The sequence below is a fragment of the Haemorhous mexicanus genome, chromosome 14, assembly GCF_027477595.1.
Source record: "Haemorhous mexicanus isolate bHaeMex1 chromosome 14, bHaeMex1.pri, whole genome shotgun sequence".
NCBI classification, from domain to species: domain Eukaryota; kingdom Metazoa; phylum Chordata; class Aves; order Passeriformes; family Fringillidae; genus Haemorhous; species Haemorhous mexicanus.
In genome coordinates, this window is record NC_082354.1 from 14253334 (window position 1) to 14277195 (window position 23862).

The 23862-nt window shown below is 41.7% G+C and overlaps 2 protein-coding genes across 5 annotated transcripts in view; one reads left to right on the forward strand and one right to left on the reverse strand.

Annotated features, from left to right (window-relative positions):
* FHL1 (four and a half LIM domains 1) overlaps positions 1 to 4517 on the forward strand; it is a 29195-nt gene extending 24678 nt beyond the window's left edge. For 3 of the 4 annotated variants that reach the window (XM_059859686.1, XM_059859685.1, XM_059859683.1), the window contains 5 exons: positions 63 to 244; positions 1209 to 1386; positions 1866 to 2035; positions 2601 to 2787; positions 3538 to 4517. In XM_059859686.1, the coding sequence (XP_059715669.1) occupies positions 89 to 244; positions 1209 to 1386; positions 1866 to 2035; positions 2601 to 2787; positions 3538 to 3695 (849 nt within the window). In that variant the 5' untranslated portion in view covers positions 63 to 88 and the 3' untranslated portion in view covers positions 3696 to 4517. The remainder of the gene's footprint in view (positions 1 to 62; positions 245 to 1208; positions 1387 to 1865; positions 2036 to 2600; positions 2788 to 3537) is intronic. The other variant, XM_059859684.1, reaches the window with a different exon arrangement.
* A 734-nt stretch (positions 4518 to 5251) lies between these two features.
* Positions 5252 to 23862, reverse strand: part of MAP7D3 (MAP7 domain containing 3) — a 42572-nt gene continuing 23961 nt past the window's right edge. Inside the window, exons 8-20 of the mRNA XM_059859682.1 lie at positions 23058 to 23156; positions 22589 to 22687; positions 21381 to 21503; positions 19369 to 19514; positions 18843 to 18973; positions 18003 to 18247; positions 13635 to 13770; positions 12386 to 12566; positions 11171 to 11275; positions 10884 to 10937; positions 10022 to 10115; positions 9408 to 9606; positions 5252 to 8300 (exon numbers count right to left, since the gene is read on the reverse strand). Of these exons, the coding sequence (XP_059715665.1) occupies positions 7991 to 8300; positions 9408 to 9606; positions 10022 to 10115; positions 10884 to 10937; positions 11171 to 11275; positions 12386 to 12566; positions 13635 to 13770; positions 18003 to 18247; positions 18843 to 18973; positions 19369 to 19514; positions 21381 to 21503; positions 22589 to 22687; positions 23058 to 23156 (1922 nt within the window). The 3' untranslated portion in view covers positions 5252 to 7990. The remainder of the gene's footprint in view (positions 8301 to 9407; positions 9607 to 10021; positions 10116 to 10883; positions 10938 to 11170; positions 11276 to 12385; positions 12567 to 13634; positions 13771 to 18002; positions 18248 to 18842; positions 18974 to 19368; positions 19515 to 21380; positions 21504 to 22588; positions 22688 to 23057; positions 23157 to 23862) is intronic.

Consider the following 23862-nt stretch of genomic DNA (forward strand, 5'->3'; position numbering starts at 1 on the left):
ACCATGTCAGAGCTCTTCAGCCAGGGCCTTGGGGCTGTCCCTTCAGTGCTGTGCTCTTGCAGGCCCTGGCAGCTACACTGTGGGCACCATGTCGGAGCGCTTCGACTGCCACTACTGCCGGGACCCCCTGCAGGGCAAGAAGTACGTGCAGAAGGAGGGGCGGCACTGCTGTGTCAAGTGCTTCGACAAGTTCTGCGCCAACACCTGCATCGAGTGCAAGAAACCCATCGGGGCCGACTCCAAGGTCAGTGCTGAGCTGCTCAGTGGGTGAGGAGAGGAGGCAGAGGCTGATCCCCCTCCTGTTTGCTCTGGTCAGGCTCTGAGCAGCTCTTTGGGAGTCCTCTGGCTGCCAGCTGTGTGCTCTCCGGGCAGAGAGCGGCGCTGGGGTGTGCTCATGGTGGGCTGCTTGGGCACAGGATCTCATTTCAGGGTCTAGATCCAGCCACGTGACTTGCTGCAAATGCTGAATTGCCCTGCAGAGAGAGCTGCAGGGAGCTGGCCTACACAGGGCCTGCAAAACTCACCTTCTGAGCAAAGCACTGAGGTCTGATGTTTGTCAGTTTGTCAGATGCTTATTGCTTCATGATGGAAATCAAGAGTTCTTTCTGTATATATATTTTGAGAGCAGTTTAATGGCAAGATGGTTCTGCTGGCTTTTTTTCCTTATGTTAATTTATAATAGCATCTCTGATGTTCAGACACTCTAACACCAGACAGGACATGAAGAAACACAAACTGCAGGACCTGCAAATATCTGCAAGCCTGGTGGTTAAACTGTTTTGATCTCCACGAAAGCTGGAAATTGGTTTGTTGCTTATGTATAGAAATATGGTGTTACTGAAGTCATTAGCCTATACCTTCAGGGCCAGATAAATGCTTATGGCAATAATAATGTACACCTGAACTAGAGGGAATGTAAGAACAAAAGAACTTGCAGAACCTCAAATCTCCAAGCTGTTGGTTTGAAGCATCTTCTGCCCCCCTGAAAGTCCAAAGGGAATGTTGATTGTGTCAGTGAGTTTGGTTACATGATCTTCCCTTTAGTGCTTGAAGAGGAGCTGTAGCCCTACCCACTGAATCAGACAAACTTAGGAATAACAAATCCATCCTTTACTGCCCAGGCTGGTGAGACAGGAGCTTGGCTTTTGGGGCTGCTCAGGGGGAGAGAAAAGCTTCTCACTCCATCCCTCCCTTCCTGTTCATTGCAGGAGCTGCATTTCAAGAACCGCTACTGGCATGACAGCTGCTTCCGCTGCTTCAAGTGCTACACGTCCCTGGTCAACGAGCCCTTCATGCTGAGGGAGAACAACAAGGTTTGGTGCAGCAACTGCACTGCTACTGAGGATGCACCCAGGTGTAAGGGCTGCTTCAAGCCCATTATTGCAGGTACTGTGCTTGTGACGGGTCTGAGGGCCATGTTCTGCTACAGGGGTGGTTTATCAGGCTGTGGAGGCTGCAGTTAGGGGTTTGGGCATCACAGTGGAAGGCTGGAGCACCTCAGAATAGTAAATTTTGACTGCTGCTCTCATCTATTTTATTCAAGTGTTGAATGTCAAGTGCTTTGCCATTAACCCTCATGTGGATAATTAACCCTCATGTCAGTCTTAAACTATTTCTACCAAAAGCTTTGCTTGGTGAATCAAGGTCCTAAAAGGCTCAGGCAGCTGATAACTATTTTAAGAAAATCTAGCAAGCCCTGGCTAGAATCAGCTGCAGAAACTACCAGCTCATCCCTAGTCTGCATTCCAGTGGAATCCTGGGCATAGCTATGGACAGGTCTTGCCCACAGATATTACACTGCACAGGGGGAAGGGTTTGCCACAGGCCTGAAATCTTACAGGACAACTTATTTTTATCTGTTGTAGGAGACCAAAATGTTGAGTACAAGAAGATGGTCTGGCACAAGGACTGCTTCACCTGCAGCCAGTGCAAGCAAGTGATTGGATCTGGGAGCTTCTTCCCCAAGGGTGATGACTTCTACTGTGTCTCCTGCCATGAGCACAAGTTTGCCAAGACCTGTGCTAAGTGCAAGAATGTAAGTCCTTCCCCTGTGCAGAGGCAGGTGCCAGAACCAGCCCTCATGTGCCTTTTGGGAGGTGGGAGGGTGAACCAGCAGGCAGACCATGCTGAAGCTGTACCAATGCTGATGTTCCTCCCCTGAGATACCAGCGCCAGCAGCTGGAGAAATTATGGGAGAGCCAATGGTTCCTGTGCATTACAGGATCTGGGCAGGGGTGGTTGGGTTAGCTGATGGCAACACTGCAGAAACCAAGTGATTCCAGTCTTGCACTTGCCTTGGGGTAGTTTAAGCTCTGTAGTGGTACTGAATATTCAAGAAGTGAAACAGTAGCTGATTTACAACTTCTGCAACTGATTAGTGTGGAATTTCAGTTACTGCAGGTAAAAGAAAGTATTATGACAGTGCCAGGATGTGGGATTTCAGGTTAGAGGGACTCAAGTGCATTGTTCAATTAAATTTTGACACAAACTTTGCAAAGATCCTCTCCATGACAAAGCTTTCCTACCCTACACCCCATACTTGTGTCACCTCTCTTCTCCCCTGCTGATTCTAAACCACACCTCTGCTCCTCCTCTCCCAGCCCATCACTTCTGGAGGCCTCACTTACCAGGAACAGCCTTGGCATTCCGAGTGCTTCATTTGCTCCAACTGCAAGAAGCAACTGGGTGGGAAGCGCTTCACAGCTGTGGAGGATCAGTTTTACTGCGTTGAGTGCTACAAGGAGTGTGTTGCCAAGAAGTGTGCTGGATGCAAGAATCCTATTACAGGTATGTTGGCTTAAATGCAGCTCGAGGACAGTGGGTGCTGAAGGTCAGGACAGTGATCCCCCAAAGACAGGGAGCCCAGGGATGGGTAACATCAGAAGCAGGTCTGGTAACCCAAGCCCAATCCCAGCATTTTACATGTGATCTGATTCTTGAGCCACGTGCTTGTGCTGGATGGAGGCTGAGCTGGTAACTGAGCTCTTCAGCCTCAGCATGTCTCAAATTTACCTCCTTCAAAACTCCCCCAACCAGAACTATTCCCACCCATAGTTTGGGACTCTTAAGTCTAAAACGAGTGGTGTTTTATTGTCCCAAAGGGACACTTGTACCTCTTCTGATGTATTTTACACTTAAAACTCACTAGATTACAGAGCTCAGCCCTGAAATGTGGGCACTGTCCTGCCCGTCCCACGAGGCTCACATTCCATCCTGCATTTTAGAGCACAGATCTGAGCCCACAAGTGTTTACCCCAACCTGTCCTTGCTCCACATCTCTCGACTGTTTACTGGAGAAAGGAGCCAAGGGAAAACGTTTATTGCAGAGACAAGCCATGCAAGCCTTATGCTTACGTTTCTTCTTCATCAGAAGATGCAACAAAACCATGGCTCAGCTGCCACATGGGTGTTTCAGGCAGCCCCTGTGGCCTGCAAGCCTAGGGCAGCTCTGGGGCAGCAGCAGGCAGGGCTGGTTGGAGGGATAGCCCAGCCAAGGCAGCGCTACTATCGCCGTCCTATAATTGTGTTCTCTCCTAGCAGGATTTGGAAGAGGAACCAGTGTGGTTAACTATGAAGATGAGTCCTGGCACGATTACTGTTTCAAATGCACAAAGTGTGCCCGTGGGCTGGCCAACAAGCGCTTTGTTTGCCATAATGGAAAAATTTATTGTGCTGAGTGTCCCAAACGACTGTAAATGAGCAGATGTAAGATGGATTTTAAAGCCCTGCTTTCCCAAACAGCCCTGGTAAAAGAGCAGGTTTTTGCATGTTGAGAGTTTTAACTTTTTCCATTTTAGTGTAAGAACTAAATTAGCCTCAATATACTGGGTGTGACTTTTGAAGCTCTTGCAGTACAAAAGCATGTAGCCTTGCAAAAATCTAACCTTGTTTCCAAGTAACTCCTAGTATAAAGGCTTGAAATGCTGTTAGATTTAGAGATCCACACACTGCATCATCTGTGTGTGGCTTAAACTAAAACAAATCTTGTTTTAAGCTTATCTGGTATATGATTAAGCTTGGCACTTAACTGAAGTGGGTTTGACAAGGCATGCACCTCCAACACAGAGATGCAAAGATTGCATGTGGGATCAGAGGGATCCATTATTATACTTCTACAAGTACAGATACACACAAACACTGCACCATTAATAAGTAATAAATAGCTTAGCTTACTCTACAACACCACATCGCAGCACATGTAAGGAATGGCTTCATCTTACAGATAACAATGTTTTGGCAGTGACATTTAGCTTAGTTAAGTTTCCATAAACTTGTTTTAGTCTTGATTTCCGTGTGGTTTGCCTGCAAGTTTTCCTCATAAGCTTTTTTTATATCATTGTTTAAACAAGGCTGGCTATGTACAATTATTAATCCATTAACAAGTAGTAAATCTTTCACCTACAACATGCACATGCATTTACAAGTGCTTTAAAAATAGCTCACACAAGGCTAGCTCTCCTATCATGTCAGTGTATGTTTAGTGACTGAATAAAAGTGAGACTAGTGCCTGCTTGGAATCCATAGTCTGGAAATATTTTTTTTCATTTTGACATCTTACATGATTGACATGTCTTAGGGCTGAGCTACTGAAACCAAGTCTACTACATTGATACTGGCAAAGTAAGAGTCAGCTGTGCTGTCATTGCACCCTTAAGTATCTGAGGACTAAAGCAACAATTTCCATAAACTAATTAATTATTTAAATATATAACTGTCACTGGACCATCTGCCAGAAACAGCCTGTGTGAAAAAGCCCTCTGGAGAGCATATGTACAGCCACTGTTCGTGCACAGATCCACCACACTTCAGCAACCTGAATGCTGGTTTAAGGAGGTTTTTTTCCACAGTAGTGAAATACTTTATCAACTGGATCTGCTCCAGCCATTCTCTTTCAACAACTGATAAAGAACCCTTGCAAGAAAATGAAAAGGCAGAATCTCAGAATCTTGCTGGTCACTGCTCCACTGCTGGACTCACCCTCACAACACAGAAATGCTGCTGCTGCAGGGGAAAGACAAAGGCTGGCAGGGAAAAGCAGGTTAAAGAATCCCTCAGTTCAGAATATGCCATCAGCATGGACAAACATAGCAAGAGCTGAAGGTGTTAGTGCAAATCCCCTCCCAACCACACAGGCTGCTAGTGTGGCAATCTGGAGCAGTTAGAGCAGCACCAGAGTGCATCCCAAGGCAGGTCAGCATGGCAAGGGGTGGAGAGGCCTAGTAAGGTCACATTTAACATTACAGAAATAAAGCATTGTTCAACTGCAAAGTTTATTTAACTGTGCACACGTATTTACACAGGGCTGGATCAGACCGGCCAACAAATCTCAGCACAGAAAAAATATCGGCATCTTTGTTAGAATGATTGTCTCTGCCAGAACAAACAGCTATCATACAAAAATACAGTTCTCCTTTCACCTAAGGCACTGCTCTAAAGTCTAAAACAGTTCTACAGGATCTCTGAACAGCAAGAGGGAGAAGGCTGAGGGCTCCTGTTGCAGCTGAGGTGTCGAGGAAAGCACAGGTGTGGTTCCAGCAACCCCACTGCACACACAGCTGCTGCTGGGCTGCACCACTGCAACTGAGGGAGCAGCCAATGGCTTGGAGCAGGTTTTGAGACAGCTACTCCTTAAAGTAATGACCTATCCAGTCTATCTGTTACAGGAGACAACAAGGCTGCATTATTACTTTTAGTAGCAATTTTCAGAAGATGCTTCGTTAAACTCTTCATGCTGAAAAAAGCAGGCAAATTCAGGTTAAATAGATTATTTAATGCAGGCTGTAGGGGAAGGGAAATATATATGCAGGTTGCAGCCACTGTTATAGGAGCTGGAACTGGAACACTTGGAATAATTAACATCAACAAAACATGACTTCAGTGGTCTAATACTGTTATGTACACAATAAAATAATACTTCCATAAGTGTAGATAAATAAGTAATTCAAAAGGAAAACATTTTTTAAAAGCCTAACACCTTAAACTGCACCAACAGACAAATCTAGGGACTCAACGTTTTTGTAATGTATTAGAGCACATGCTGAAAAATGTTTTGATGTTTGCCAATAGATTAAAACATTTTAGTGATGGTACAACACTCGCATTTTGAAACTGCCAATATTTTCACATTAGATAATAAGGGATTTTTCTTCTCCACTCAAAACTGAAGATACTCAATTTTGCATTTTTAAATAGCACATGAACCAACAAGCAACAACATTTTTCTAGACATTAAAAAGGGAGTTCAGCTTTAACATACACTGAGTGAGTCTTTTATTTCATCAAGATCATTTTAGAAATATGCAAAGTCTGCAGCTAAGTGGGGAGCCCCCAGTGGCATGGTCTACATGATACTGATATGAAAATAATAATAATTAAAAAAAAAGACTCAATCAGGTTACTGTAAAGTCTGTAAAGGGGAAACAAGGAATACTTGAACTAGGAAACCTTATCTAACAATTAGCTAAACAAACAAAAAAAGAACATTAGCACAACAGTTTCCCTGAAATGTTTCAAGGTGCAAATTAAAAATCTGTCATCCCTCCCCTGTTGTTTTTTGCAAACTTGAAGATGGATAAAGGTAAACAAGCAGCTTTTCAAAACAAGGCCTTCGGTACTTGAGAAAACACTGGATTACTGAAGTGCAATCAGATTATTTCCAGGTCTCTAGTGTTCACAGTTCTGTCCAAAGAGCAAAGAAAAGAAAACATTTAACCATCATAACTGTGTGTATGCCACATGCATCCATCATCACTGTCAGTCTATATCCAGGAGTGAGCACAGAATCACTTGGTCACTTATAGTCCAAAACCAGCACAGTAGGTTTTCTTTCTTTTTACAGGAATATTATTTTTCAAAGTTATGTACAGAATTCTTAAACTGTATTACATTTAAAAATTTTCAAGTTCAAAATTAAAAGGCCACACTTCCTCCACTAAAAAGTTAATGAGTCTGATCACAAGAAAAAGTGAACAGCAGAACCACAAGAAATTTGTCTATTCCCATGGCCCTGTCTGGTGTGGCCTCAAGGGAAGCCCCCATCAGGGGGTGCCCATGGAACTCAAATTCACAAGACGGAGTGACAGAGGAGACTCGGGAAACAGCTCAGTCTAGGAAAGTGCTACACTTTAATCAAAGAAAGTGCTACACATCGCTGGAAGGAAATGTGGATAGCAAGGCTTGTTTTTCCACTAGCATTCACTTCAACTGATCACACAGTCATTTATCCCATGGAAAGAGATCTCCTGTGAAAACAGCCCTTTGGGGTTTGGCTCCAACACCAGAGAAGTCCAGTCTTACATAAACTGGCCTCCTGAAGCTTCTCTGACACACTATGCACTGTGCTGCATCAGGGCTTGGTTTCTCAAGTTCATGTGGCTTGAGATGCAGCCCTGCCTCTTTCAGAAAATTCAGAATATTTTGTGTGTGTACAGCTTTATTACTCCTCCCAAAATGTAAGACAACTATCTGTGGAATTTCAGGCTGGTGTTACCTGCCTCAATTAAGTGAAAGACTGTTCTACAGTAAGTAGAGAGGACAGCTAATACACTGCTAAGAGACTGAAGAGACCTTTTAAGACCACATAGGTCTGCATCAAAACCAGAACACGCCTAGGACTGAAAAGGTCTGGTGTGCAGAGTTACATCAGACACCTTTTAAACTATTTTGTATCTTCAAAAGTAACATGTGCCATTTAACATGTCTTAGAAAAACCTTAAATACAACATATGAGCTTCAATGCTGTTTGGAACTTCACAAGGGCTCAGCTGTGTCTTTGGAAGAGCCTTAATGTTGGGCCTTATCAAGTCCCTAAAAAGGCATCAGTTGGTGACTACTTTTGACAGAATTCAAGTTAAAAGCACTAAAGAAAGAGCCTTCCCTCCAGTCTACACACTGGAAAAAGTGCCTTGAAAATAAGAAGCTGTAGTTAAGGCAAGGAGAGCAAACGCAAGGAGGTGAATTGCCTAGCCAGGGGAAGAGACAGACAGCGAAGTCAGCTTGGATTACCTGATGAAGCATCTATAGGTTTGGTCAATGAATTCACTGCACCATCTTCCTCAAAAGCCAATTTGGGACTAGAAGGCAGTGTAGCAGCATCATTCAAGTTTTGGTTACAGTTACCAGCAGAGATGCTGTCCGAGCTCAGTTTGGTTGACTTGGAATGTACTCCAACATCAATGAACTCCTCAAAGGTCCATGAACCAGATTTCCCATTAAGATTCTGAATAAGTCCAATTGTATGATCAGCTTCATGAACACCCAACTTCCCTGAGTCATCAATAACCACTTCTTTTGCAGGATGACTACAAAAAACAGAGAATGGAAAAATAAAAAGCTTGTATTGCAGTTTCCACACGTTTAACCTTTACACTGATTCCAGGACAGATAATTAACAGTCTGCATACTCTGCAAAGCACTGAATATCCCACAGGGCATTCCCAGACAAGCTTCAGCTGCCACACAGGATCTCCCCTCCAGGAACCAATGGGGAAGAACAACTCAGCAATATATACCCATTTTTTACTATACTAACAGCCCTCAGGTAAGGTTTCTGCCTCTAGAAATTTGATATAAGAAAGCAACAAGTTTAAAGCTTTGATTATTAAGTCTTGATTTTTGTAGGTTGCATTTTTCCTTTTTTTCCTCCAGCTAAGACTTTTTGAACACAAAGCTAAGTCTCAGAAGACCAGCAATATTTAAAACAGATTCAAAAGCTAAACCCAAATTATGGATCAATTTTCACTCATTCTTAGGACAATCATGGAAATGTCTTTATATTCCATCACTGGAGGAATGACATTAATTTATCATCACTTTAAAAAAGTGTTCACAATGTCATTTCTAAATCATTAGCATTTAGATGAGCAAATGGAACAAGCATCAGAGGGCAAATTTTCCAGTAGTAGATGAAAAAGCTTTATGTTAAAAAAAAAAATTGAAACAGTAAAAAACCCAAATTCCTCACTAAGGGGGGCTTCTGCATTGTATCTGGTGTTTCAGCACAACCAAAAATGTTCTAGAAGTTTCTAAAGGTTATTCTTCCTTTTCAATGTTATTCTCCTCCCTCTTGTTTAATGTTTTGTTAATGAGAAGAACTGCAAGGCATTTAAATGAAAAAGGTTTCAAGCCAATGTCAGTTTTTATAATCAACACTGCCATGTTGCTGGCTGTGTGTCTCACTTCTCAGCAAAGTCAGCACTGTTAACATGGTGCCATCTAAACAAACAATTATGCTGAGCTACCTGCTCTGTGTGAGGCTGTGAGCTGCCAGCACACACCACATGGCTGGAGAAAGGCACACAGACACCACAGAGCCAGCAAGGTGCTGCAGACAGCACTGCATTCATTTAAACACAGACAAGAGCTCTCTTGTGTGCAAGCTCAGTGCTCCCATAGTACAGCAGACTCACCTGGAATCCTTTAGCTCAGTAACACACAGAGACCCCTCATCGCTTTTCAAGTCACTTCCATTCATGAACACTTCACTGGCCTTCAACTCTGACTCATCTTGTGCCTCAGATTCTGCAGAGATCATGCTTTGTGCTGGCTCTAAACAATCCTCTGCCTCCCCCTTGATGTCCTGGAGCAAGTCAACACCATTTAGCTTTCCTGAATGTTGCAGGGAGGTGGGGAGGAGAGAAAATTAAATACAAGGGAGAAAAGAACGTGAGTAGCAGAATTGTTATTCTAAATGAATAAAATACAAGTGCCAAAATAACCCTTCCTAGCCATAACCCAAGGCACTTGGCTTCAATAGATTAATTTGTCTATAGACAAGCTGCCTATATCAACATGAAATTTGTTTTTCATCTTCAAAAATCCATTTGTAAAATGAAAGTATGCTGCCTGAATTTCACTCTCAAATCATTCTGACTGATTCTCTGCTCAAGAAGGGAGTGCCCCTGGCATCTCTGGGACTGGTGCCTCAGGCCATGACAGTGCTGTTAGGACTGACTTTTTCAACAGAGCCTAAACATCACTGAGACTCACTGCCACCCAGGCCTGACTCCCTCAGCTTCCTTACCTGGTTGTTCAGTCTTCTCAAGACCCAACTCCTCCTCCTCTTCAATATCCTCTCCCTCCATCACCTCCGAAACAGACTTCCCTTCATTCTGCAACTGAATTGCCACAGTGTTACTTGGAACATCTCCCTGTCCTCCACAGTTTCACAAATTCAGTCACAGCTCTCACACAAGACCATTCTGTGCCCAGAAGTGAGGCCACATGAATTCAAAGGCTCACAGACAACCAGGTCACCCAGCAACACGTGCTCTGCAGAGCCAGAGCCTGTGGGACCCACTTCCATCTCCTACCTATTATTCCTGAGTTGCTTTTCCCCTCGTTTCTCCAAGGTGTGCGCTAAATTTTTATTGATTTTCAGTTATTGGAAGACTTGAATATTTGAATGTTCAAAGAGGAACAGCTATTCCTGAACATGCACAATTTTTCACAAAACTTAGGTCACTGCATTAACAAAAATACATCCAGTTTTCTGTAGCAACAGCGATCCAAAGAGAATTGCTCATAGCAATTCTTTTGCTTTAAGCAAACAGATGATGCCAGAAATCTAAGTTTTCTGGGAAAAAACAGAATGCACACAGTTAAAAAAAAAATCCATTACTAACCAGTGATTTAAAAACCAGTCAGGAAGTGATAACACCAGATATATATGTGTCTGTAGGCCTGGAACAAAAATGTAACAAAGACTCTTCACACAGCAAGCAAAGCAGAAGAATGTGTGCAATGGCAAGCTACTGGAAATTATTCTGGTGCACCAGAACTCTGCACTTCCTGTGGAAGCCATTTTGTGTAAGGATAACAGAGGAAGACAGGATACAAGGCAAAAAGTCCTTTTCTGTCATGATACAGATCCAAACAGAAAATACCTTGGACTCGTTTTGATCCGATTTCCGTGTTCTTTTCATTATTTCTTCGATTCTCTGTTAAAACATGGAGAACATTTAGAATGATATACAGAACTTCATATTTCAGCATTCTTGTTAAAATTCATCAATCATAATATATTTTCATATTTCATGAGTGTACTAATTTCATCACTGTTTTTAAATTTCACAAACCAGAGCTGGCAGCCTTTAAAAAAACACACTTCTAATAAATTGCATCTGAGACCATTTGCCTGTTCATATTAGGCTGAGAATTCAAAACAGGCTACCTTTTTTCTTTCAAGCCTTTCCTGCATATTTTGCTGCATAATCCTCTCTCTTTCCAGTCGCTGTCTTTCAGCCTCTTCTTGAGCTTTTGCTTCAGCTTCTTCTCTCTGAAAATAAGACAAAAATAAGAGAGCACCCAGTGCATAACTCATTCCCAACAGTAAAAAGCAAAGGAGTTACAGAATCTGGTTCAGCATTGACAGGAACATCAGATAATCACTATTCAATATGACCACACATTACAACTAAATGTCAATTACCTAGTTACTGACATGAAATATACATTACTATGACATGAAAAAACTGAAACCAACTATACTGAGGTAATACAAATGTTCTGAAGTTGCTGAGATACTGAATGCTGTTGTTCAGACCATGCTTTGGGATGAACATTTGGCTAACAAAGAAAATCTATAAAGTAACAGCACAGCAATTAAATTCTGAATATGTCAAGGTTAACTTAAAAATCTTGGCAGTCAGGTATTTCTACCAAGACACTTGGTGCTGAACATCTACTCCTTCTACACTGGAAAATCTTTTCCAGTATAACTGGAAAGAAGTTAGAAATATAGTTAACACTGAGTAATTGTTGTTAACAAACATTTAAACAAATATCCAGACACATGGCAAAGCCATTCACAGCTCATTGAACACAAATAATTTCAATGTAAAACTGCTTTAGTTTTCAGATTTAATCTAACTTAAGGAAAGCCTGCTTTCTGCAGAACTCTGCTCCCTTCAGTTCAAAGGATGCCTCTGTAAAGGTACTTGCTGTGGAAGACTATTCAGCAACAGGAAAAGCAGACTTGGAAACAAGTCTGATTCTTTGAGAGGAATCAGAATAAACCAGATTACTTTCCAGACAGACCATCTCCTTGTAGCTCATAACAGTCTGCTGGTAAAGTGGGCTCAGTACAGATATTTTACATATGCAAAACAGCATCCCTGATGACTAAAAAAAATATTCCAAAATAGCTGTTTCTGCCCACACTGGAATTTACTAAATGCTAGGGGGGAAAAAAAAAATAAAATCACAGAGACCAGGGCAAGGAAGAGACCTCCAGACCATCTCAAATCCATCTCAGACAGGATGAACTCAGCCTCACATCATGCCTGACAGAGATTTGTCAAAACCATTCCGTGAAAGAAAAATCAAAGACAATCCCCTTGAAACCACAGCAGCAGCTTCTTCCAGGAACCCGGCTGGAGGCACAGACCTGCTGCTGAAGCTCTGCAAGTTTTTCCTGCTCCTCCTGCTCCCGGCGGATCCTCTCCTCCTCAGCTTGTCTCTGCTGCTCTTCGTGAGTCTGTCTCCTTTCCTCCTCCTGCTTCCGCAGCTCCTCCTCCCGCCGCGCTTTTTCCTCAGCTGCTCTCCTGGCCATTTCTTCTTCTCTGATTCTAGAATTTCCAAGGTACAGATTACTGGGTATTTAAGAGACAGAGTAGGAAAGCAAGAAAGCTCTAGGCAGTCAGAAATAACTGGATAAAGACACTTTCTGGTGTGGATTTACAAATGTCATCATCCAGACTTGTCAAAGCAAAAATTGGAATAACTTGGAAGAAATTATCTGTGAATAAATGCTCTTTGCTGATTAAGTCAAGGCAGGTTGTTCCAATAATGGAATGTTTGATTGAGAACTGGATTAAGCAATGACCATTTAATAAAAACCAGCTGCAACCATGACATGAATGAAGCTTATAATCACTGTCAAACTTAAATCTGCTGGGATTTCCTAAAAGACTCTTTCTTCTGTAGGCTGAAATCAGAGATACTCTGAAGGTGCACACTGCCAGCCCTTGCAGACATACAGAGCAGATCTGATGACATATTTCTAGAGCAGATTATAAGCAGATTTCTGACAGCTTCATATCCACAACTGGGAAACTGACAAAATCTGACATTCCACCCTGTTTATAGAAGCAGACAGGTGACCCCTGATCTGGAATAAAGTTAGTCAGCACTAACTTAGCCATTTATTTTAACAACTTCTACACAGTGAACCAAATGCACACTGATTTAACACTTTGAATTACTTGCCTGCAACATTCCTGATCCATATTTCATATCACTAAAGTGAGATTTAATGTACCATCAAACCACTGCCTAAGCTGATCAAAGGGAAGTTTAATACAAAGAGTTTGACTCTTTCAAATCAAGTACAAACAAACCAAACACAAGGGGTGCAAAAAGCACATTCTGGTTGTGAAACAAAAGCCCCACTGGTGTCTGGAAGGAAAAAGAAGCAGTGATTTCACAGGGACTGTGCTTTAAATATGTACTGAGATATAAACTGATCTTACACACAGCAACCTGTCCCAGGTTGGTGCCAGTGCCTCTCAGCTTCAGGAACTGCATTAACATTTGCAGGAACTTAAATTAAAACTTAGAAAACATATACAGCTGGAGTGTCCTTTCCAACTACACCCCAGCACTGAAAGCATCCCCTTCTTCCCCTCAACTGATACCTTTCCTCTTCTTGTCTCTGAATTCTTTCTTGGTCTTCACGCTCTCTTTGCTCCCGCGCCAGACGTCGCTTCTCTGTCAGGATTTTAGCAGCTTCTTCAGCTGTGGTGGTCCCTGCTACTGTTTTGCTACCTGATTCTGCAAAGGTTAAAAGAATCTGCTGTTAGAAAGTTCCAGGAATTTAAAATTATGAAAGATATTATCTCTGTGAGATGAGATCTTATGGCCAACTGATTCAGTATCTTTTCCATCAGTGCTCATCACACAGTGATTGCACCCTTATCTGTAACAGGCCTGCAAGAGCCAAAGGGGAGCCCTGGAGATGCAGAGCCACAATATCTCACTGACACTGAAAGACTAACAGCTCATTTCAACACTGATCCAGCCACATTCCAGATGAACACTGATAAGAAAACTGGAAAAAATCTGCTTTAGGAAATACCTTTCACTTCCTTCTAAAAAAACTGAATGCAGAGGACCCTAAAGAAGAAATTATCATTGTTTTATTTTTCTTCTTTCATAACATTAACATTCATGCCTTTATATTTACTGAGTATGTTAGTGTGCAAATGATCATCATTTTATCTGGCCCTGGAGGCACATACTAATGACTTCAGTAATACCATATTTCTATACATCAGCAACAAATCAATTTCCAATTTACATGGAGATCAAAACAGCTTCAACCACCAGGTGATCAGATCTTTGCAGGTCCTGCTCTTTATGCTTCTTCATGACTTGCCTGGTGTTCAGGTGTCTGAACATCAGAGGCACCATTACTAATTAACATCAGGAAAAAAAGTCAGAATAGAACCATCTTGCTATCCAGCTGCTCACAAAATGTATACTGAAAGAACACTGATTTCTATCAGTTATTCCCGAGAAATATTTCAGTTTGAATGTGATTTAAGAGCTCATCATCTGAATATTCAGAGAATTGCCTCTTGATGTAGAGCAGCAACATCATAATTGTTGGTGAGGACCTGCCTTTCTCCTGAACATTTCACAAATCAACACATGGATGTTTGCTTGACATTTATAAAGCCTTGAAGTCAAGGTATTTTTAATGAACTATGACATCAGGGTTTCACCATTTGTTTTACTTCTGACCTGAAGACAAATATTCAAAACACAATGTCATCATTAGGAACATTAATACCTGAAAAGCTGCTTAGGCCCCATGGACACATAATCACTACCTGCAGCTGCATAATTATACACAGCAAACTCTCAGCAGCTGAATCATGGCTGTCTTTTGTGCATAAAAATTGTCCTTGCAGTCCTAAGAAAAGCATTTCAGCACGGATGTAGAGAGTAGAGAGTGTTCTAACATTTAGATTTTCCCAAAGCTGAGAAAACATCACCTCCCCAGACAACACATTGCTTCTGATGTAGGAAAAAGTTGCAGTGATATTGGTACTAATAAAAGTCAGCCATGAGTGTTCCAAATTTGAACTCAGTCAAAAGGGGTCCTGCTCCTCCTGAGCAAGAACGACCATTTTGCATTTACAAAACCATTAGCAGATCTGCCTATTCAAGACAGGCAGATGCATTTCTTCCACTATTCTGTAACTTACTGGGTTTCCTTTCTTATTGCCAGTGTACAGCCATGAAGAAGTCAAAATGCCTCTTTCTTCCTCTGCCATATAAGCATACTTTCTGTTCAGACTACTCACTTTTCACAGCAGAGGCCATTTTTTGTTGCACGTTTGTCATCTCTCCCAGTTGTATCAAATCTGGTTAACACTTAATGTCAGGTTTAACCTGTTTCCCCTCAAAACTGAACCTAAATAAGACAACCTAACATTCAGCAAAGAAGCCTAAAGGTTTTAGACTTAATTTCTAGGGTTACAGCATGACGACAGCTTAATTATGACATCTGCTATTGACAAAAGAAAATTAGTCACAACAGTTCAGAACACTGCAAATATGGAAAGAACGGGGGGGAAAAAAAGAAGAACGGGTTGGGGACCTTCCCACTGCATTCTCATTTCTGCAGTTGTATTGGTAATTTCCATATGGGTACTTCAATACTGTTTTCATCTCCATGTACCCCTGTACAGGCCGTTTCCATAGGGCAGGACATGAGATTTGCCAACATGATTGCTAGCATGCCTTAAGAAAATTCTGACAGTCTTTTACACTTAGCTTCATTCTCCTTGTACTCCCTCCTTCTCCTTGTACTCCTAGTCATTCTTTTTATCAAAGGACTTCCCTTTTTGTAAGGGAAGAGGAAAGAGAGAAAGAGGCAAGAGGAACAATCTCTGAACACTTGCAAAATGTAGTACTAGCTGAATGGAAAGAAGACTCCAACAGATTTCAAGGTAAGTAATTAATCCACAATTAATCTAGGAATCATATTTCAAAGCCTTCAATACCCAGACACAAAATGTGAGGCTCCATGATAGTTTATTACCTATCATCATGCATAAGGTGAGAGCTCATGAAGGAGCACTTCTTATGCTTTAAGTTGAACAAGCCTTTTAATTCTCAGAGAAGCTGCGAGAGGCTGCTGCCAGAAATGACAACTGCTCCAGTCACTGAAAAATAAAAAGTGTTTTACTGTGGAAAAGTATATTGCAGGAGGAAGACAAAAAACAAGACAAAAACTTGATTGCTGTCAGCAACAGGCAAACAAGTTCAGTTTGAAGGAGAAGAGATGGGATGAAGATACAAGTGCACAAAGCTGAAAGTAAGCTAAACCTACAAGACCTAGAGACTGATTTGCCACATGCCATTCACTGGTGTGCTCTGACTTCAGAAGCTGTCTGGGACAGGGAACTGCACCAACCCATGGGGTGAACAGCTGACACAGACTGGTAAAATGAAAATTGCCTTGAAAACTAAAAGCAACTTAAGAAAAAAGATTTTGCCTCACATTGCAATATTGCAGTGTACCAAAACATTCAAAGAGAGAAATGAAATAATCTCTTATTTTGAAGAACATGCCCACTATTTCCTTTTGTTCTATGTGTCAAACAAAGAAAAAAGAGCTTTGCCCAGCCCCAGTGGAAATCACTAAAAAGATGACTATTTTGAGATTAGAAATAAACTAAAAGGGAAACAGATAAACTGGGTTAATACAGTTTCAGAAGTCAGTGTAGAGAGGAGACAGATTAGGCATCCAATGAACAAGGACAGAGGCTCTTGTTCCAGAGCAACTGGAAGATACAGGACTAGGACACATTGGTATGGAGGCTTCAACCAACTGATGACATTGATCAGAAGTGATGATGCTCTGAGGCACACCAAACATTTATCCACAGTATGGCAGCACACTGAGGGAGGGATGTTCTGACTGCAAAGACAAAGGATGTGACAGCAAAGATGGATGTGCGACTTCGTACAAACATCCACATCTGACAGCCAGGCTTCCTTCCACAGGAACACATGCCCAGAGAGCTCTACCATGAGTTCTTCAGGTGGATGACACTTCTTCACATCCAGCAGAAGCCATATCAGAAGGAGCCTCAGAAGTGGCAGACAGTAGGAGCAGCCCAGGGAAGCACACAGGAACATGCAGTAACGTGCAGCAAGCACATCTTCCCACTTACCTGGTGTGTGAGGGACTCACCCCCAGCACTGCCCACTGGCTCTAACTTACATCCTAAAGATCCCTCCTTTTCCTGTCAAGGGTCCCCTAAGTCCTTCTGCACAGTGAATGGCCTGCCAGACCTCATCAGAAGGCTCTCTCAGATTCTGTTGGAGATGACAGCTGGCATTTTCCCCAGGGTCAGAGGCCAGGCTCACGTGGCACAATGAAGAGGACTAGAACACTAATTACTTATCTGGTATATGGCTCTCCTGAATCTACCAGGATAACTTCTCATTGTGACTTGTGAACTGATCACTCTTCCCAAGGCAGCAATGATTACACACTCACTGGAACTTAGGCCAAGGCAGCCTTCAAGCATTGTGAAAACTCTCTCTCATCCTGTGATGAACAGGAGCTAGTTTTATCCTCCAAGAAGGTCTCCAAAGGAGCATTTTAAGAACCACCAACTGAACTAAAAGACCTCTGTGTAGTTTAACTACTGGCTTTACAAACCTAAGCTAGTAGATCCCTCAGCTAGAGCAGCTGAAGCCCAGAAGGCAAAGAGGATTTCTGCTTTTCTTAAAATTACAGTACAAGTAGTAATAATGAAAGCTCCTGACTTAAATCTCCTAGTCAAATAAACCAACTACTGCATTAAAATTCACATCCCAAAGTCATATAATGAAAAACTATTGTATAATGAGCAATGAACAGCTTCTGCCTTAAAGCATCCTACCCTCCAGGGCTCTGCCTCAGGAGCCAGTTGTTTCCCCACTCTTAACACACAGTGGAGAGGCCTGGAGCAGGAGTGAGTCAGACACTGAGGAACACCCACCTTCTTTGGTCTTTGTGCTAGCTGCTCCTGCATCCCTCTCCAAGGCTGGGGAAGCACCTTGTTCTTGTCCTATTCCTTCTGTGCTCTTATCCTTTGGTTTGCTCTCTGCTTCAGTTTTCTTTTTGGTAATGTTTATAACACTTGGTGTGAGAGATGGACGCTGGATGGGTGCTGGTTTAGAGACTGGAGTAGGAGATGGTGGCCTTTGTTTAGACACACCAGGTGAAGGTGGGCGAGTCTTCTGCCTGTTGAAATAAAGAGTATTTTTCAGAGCTAACAATGAAAACCTCAACCACGCACCTCAGGAGAGCAGTCTCCTTTGTTTAGTTTATATTACATACCTCACTTTTAAAAATAAATCCACCCACAAGTCACTGGTGCCTTCCCTACAAAACTCAAACCAGGATTCCAAGACACCTTGGACACCCAGCCTTGCTACCTGGGGCTAACATCAGAACAGGACTGCTGGCCCAGATCTCCATTTCTTCCACATCTAGGATGAACCTCATGATTCCAATCCAAGAAACTTCCTATGCTAATACAGATGGAACACTTAATTCAAAAGCTTGCAGACTTTTGTTGGTTTTAGTGCACAGACTGCACAGAAGATTAGGGTGTATTTTCTGCACAACAAAGGCTGAAGCAAAAGATGCATCCCTGCTTTGGGAAAGGGAAATTGGACCCAAAATGAAGACTGTTCTGTACAAACATGGCATAGCGTAGGTCATCCAAACTCTAACAGCTCAGCTGTCTTGAGACAGGAAGAAGCCTTCATTCTGTGCTGAATAAAAGGTGGTTACACATACCTGACTGCAGAAAGGGTTTAACCTGGGCACATACCTGACTGCAGAAGGGGACGGAGGACGCTTCACCAAATTAGCAGGAGAGGGGGATCTTCTACGGGCAGACACGGATGGTGAGGGAGGGCGCCTCAAGCCAGAACCTGGGGATGGTTTTTCTGTCTCTGATTTCTAGAAGATACACAAAACCAAAATACTGCTGACTCTCTAGAATACATTGCAGACAGGGGAGCTGCTATTTCAACAAACAAGCAAGTGGTCAACAAGACACACTTTGAATTTCCTTTATGTTCCAAAACACAGACCTGGCCTGTGTTTAATTTTTACATAAATTAAACCTGAGGAACCATAAGCAGCAAACAATATGTCTTCAAGATACAAGAGAGATCAAGTACCATAAAATTCCAATTTGATTTTAATACTTTGTATTTTTTAGGCAAGTGCTATTGCACATTTCATTAATGCTTATTGAAAGCAGTAGCAAAGAGGGGAAACAGGATCCCATTCTGAGCTGTTCCAACCCCCCAGATTAATAGAAATTTAATTCCTGTGGGTTTTCAACAAACCTGGGTTGAATCAGGTGAACTTGCGTCAGATGAAGACACAGAGGACTTCAACCTGTCGATGCTACGGCTGCGCACCGGCACTTTAGGAGCTGGGACTGGGGAATTGATGGAACTGGCTGAAGCTGAACGAGGACAGAGGTGAGATTCTATAAAAGTTAGGAATTTGACAAGACAAAACAAGAACCAAGTGCACAGCATAAGAACAGGAGAGAAGGAAGAGGGAGAAAAAGAGAAAGAGAGATTGTGTGTGTTAGAAACCATACAGGGAAGCACCGCAGGCAGTGCACAGTGCAACGGGTCACAGACAGACACCACCACACAATTAGTACTTGGGAAGCAACAGCACCAAGAATAAACACTCTGAAAGCAGCAGTCTGGAGCAGAAAAAAATAAAATGCTTTTCCAAAAATGAACCAAATTTGCAGTACCCCAGCATTACTTTAATTTTAGTCAAGTTGCATTCGATCACAAATGCTTCAGTTTTAATGGCTTAGCATCTTTCCTGACAATTTTTCATGAGAGGTTCAGATTTTAAGCATGTTTCCTCTATACTCAAGGAGGAAACCTCCCTTCTTTTCAAAGGTGGTGTAAAAGAAATCTATCAAAAGGTCAACTATTTAACTGTGATACCTTTCCTACCTGAAATGTCAATCTCTTCACATATAAGATATTGGAAAAAATTTTATCTTATTACTTTTTTACTAACACGATCACAGACAGATAGATGCATAAATATTCTAAAGCTATATATTGGATTCTTCTATAATTCAAATAAATTGTGACAAATGCAGCACTTATTTTTGTAACTTTATGGAAAATACATTTTATTTTTGTATTTACAGCATCTGTAAATGGAGACCTGCATTCTGTTTGTGCATAGGTTGTGTTAAAGCACAGGTACTTTTCAACTGACTTGAAAAAAGTACCTCTAAATAAACTTATAAAAATGTATCTTTAATTCAGCAATAGGGAGTGTCATGTGCTAACAGTAACAGAAAAAAAGATGGCATTTCCCCACATGACATGAACTGAACTATTCATGGTAAAATAAAAGCAGCACATACAACAGGTGTGTAAAAATATGACTACTGACTACAAACCAAAAAATAAATAATGATTATTAGACAAGAGGAACAGTGTGGAAATGTCACCGTTACTGACAAGGATCAAGTGAAATGGTGTAAGATAAAAAATAAAGATGTGATTTCATACTAAAGAAGAAACAAGCAAAACTGGGAGCACAAATTGTAAGGTAAAAGAAGAAAAAGGACTCCCCATTGGTTCCAGAGATGCGTTTACTGGGGCATTATTAACTAACCAGTAAAAATTCCAGGACATGTGGGATGCAGCTAGGGAGGCTAATTCCTGCAAATTCCTGCTCTAGTAAACTGAGCCCTGGTGTGGACATATCAGGTCAGTCTGGACCAACAAAAAACTGCTTGAGTCAGCCAGGTTTCTCTCTTCTATTATATTTTGTCTTCTCCTATCAGCTGAACAAAGCCAGCTCAGGGTTCCCTGTACTTATCGCCAGGTAACCCTCTTGTCATGTTCCTGCAAGAGTTTCTTCCCCTAAGGAAATTTAAGTTTTGCACTTTGATATTATAGATTTGCTTGTATTGGTTTTTTTTTTTTTTCTTTTCATTACCTAGTACTGCTCTAACCAGAATGTCTCACATTGAGTTGAGGGTAGAAATGCAGATCTCTGTCAGTTAAAAAAACCACACACAAAATCTCCAGAATGAACACCAGCATCTGGTTCTCTGCAGAGCAAGTAAACCAGCACTGGAGTTTAAAAGCCAATATTATTATATGGTTTTGAAAAGTAAACATGCAACATAGCATATGAATTGGGTATTAATGACCACAGAAAATACTGGGTAAGTAAAATTACACACAACCACGTTTAACTGTCTGATTCAGACAGAAGTGTAGCACAGTTAGCAGCTACCATCTAAGTTCTTGCTTGAAGAGCAACTGTGTAAGACTTTGAGGCTTTGGTGCCCTCCTGTTACCTGAGGGGTCCTGTCCATCAGCCAAGGTAGCAGCACTTTTACTCCTAGCTAGGGAGGCCTGTGTGGGGGCGAGGAGGCGGCTGATTACGCTACTGTCCAGGGGACTGAGCTGGGAGCGACGAGCTGGATGACAGGAACAAACCAAAAAGGATCCAACATGAAATCATATCATGGAAAACACAAGCAGTACAAAGCAAAGGAAGACTGAGCATTGTTGCAAATCCTAATGGTTTTGGAAGAACAATACTGAAGTCACAGAGGGGGAATTCCAAACGAAAAGCACAGAAGGGTTAAACACTGCAATCTCTTATGTTGCACTTCTTGCTGCCTTGCTTAGTGCAAGTCATTTTAATGTGCAGAGACTGGCACGTGTACAACAGAGGTGAATGCTGAATCCAGTCAAAGTATGAGATGTTTTTGACTGAGCTCTTCAGAGCTACATTCTCTAGATTGCAGGAAAGGCTGTTTTGACATAATAAACAGAAGGCTTGCAAGTCAAAGCCAGCAGTTATGGTCAAGCATCGCCTGCACACATAGATTCACATGGACAGCACCCAACATTCTCTCAGGAAAGATTCTGAAACAGAAATAATTTCAACTGTTGGCAACAGCTGCTAAAAAGGAAAGTTTCAGAATTGTTAACTCAGAGGGAAAAACATGTTAGACAAGGTGCTATTCCTCAGGTTTAGGAGGAGTTCCAGGAAAGAAGTTATTTGTAACCTAGTGGGGAATACACAGACCAAAAGAGACTGAAGTGAGAACAGGTTTCTTTTCTGCATGCACATGGTTTACTCCAGCAGCAGGAACAGAGAAGTTGCTTTTCAACTGAATAATGAAACAGAACTTAAAAAAGCAAAGGTAAGATTTAACTAAGAAGTGAACAGATCAGTGACATTTTTACAGTTTCTGACCCTTCAATCTACCAGCTCTCAAACAGCTCTCAAAAGAAAGATTGCTTTCTTAAGCAGACACATGTTGCTATCTGCTTGCAGCGCCATTTAATAAAGGCAAAGGCCTACTTAGAGGATTTCTTTTTCTGTCCAGAAGTAAAAATTTAACTTAACTTTTACCATTTTATCTTTAACACTGGGTAACTAAAAAGCCATTAAAAAGTCCTAGAAATTTAAGAACCTAGGAAACTAATGAAATCAAGCCTATCCAAACTTCAAAGGCTTTTAAAAAAATATTCAGTTTTATGAAACAACCACCTGGTTTTTCTTCCTTTTTCACTTTTTCTAGCTCTGGAGAGGATTGGGGTTTACTACTCATTCTACTCAAAGATGTGCTCCTCTTCTTTTCTGTTCCTCCTAGAGACCAAGCGTAAGGAAGATTATTTTTCACAAGATATGATTTTCTAAATTGCCATCCCATGCTTTGCTTTTACTATTCAGCTAAAACCATCAATGTATCATTATGAAGCACTATTTTCTCATGAGTTAAATGGTTTGGCTACCATTTGTCTACTTTCCCCCCACCCTTACACTTTTCAGAGGAATTCTAGACAGTTACCCAATATCTGGCACTGCAATGTGCATAATGATATTTATGCCACAGTGCACAGACTGCATAAATGCCTCAGTGAAAACATTTATAAAGGAACTGGGATATGGTTTAAATTTATCTTTGAATATCCCATTTACTGCCTCCCAATTCTCAAAACAAACTGGTTTCTAGCACCTTTCTGTTCCACCTGCGAACCTTTGGGTGCTGACTGCTGGGAATGTGGAGGGACTTTGTTACTCAGTCTGTTTAATGAGGCACTTCTCTTTGTGGTACCTGGAAGTGAAAGTGCATGGATTAATTATGCTGAAAAGCCCAGAGGTCCCCTCCAACACCTGCCCGCCTTCCCTAAGAGAGCAATGATTAAGTTGCTTTATAATATTGAATTCTTCAGAAGCAGAAAAACTGGATCAGGGAAGAACCACTTTATGTAAAGCATTATTTCTTTTATTTCTGCATGTTTCTGATCAGAGCAGCAGAATGTTAGCCACAACAAATTCTTGTTTGACCTACTGAGGCCATCTTTGTACACCTTTAAAATACATGAGAATTTTAAAAGACAATTGCTCACATTCTCTATGAGTGAGCCTAGAATTAACACAGAACACAGTGTTAAGTGGAGATACTCCACTGATCCAGGACAAGCATCATTTTCTCATTTCCACATCCTGCTCCTTCACCCTCCCAGGCACACATGCACAACAGAAGCAATCTGGTTCATTCTGTGGCTGTATTTAATGCCCTGTGAATTTCCCCATTAGTACTCCCTGAGTGTCAGACTGAGAGCACAGGATCACTCCAAGTCACCCTCTACATCCTGACCACACAGACCACTTGGAGTCCAAACTTTTTGTATTTTAGGCCACTAGAGAATATTTTCTTCAAAGCAACTAAGGATTCACAAAGGATTTCAGGGTATGACAATAAGTTTGAAAGCAATCCCAATTAGTTGATAATTAGTGACTTCCTTTGTAAGAGGTTT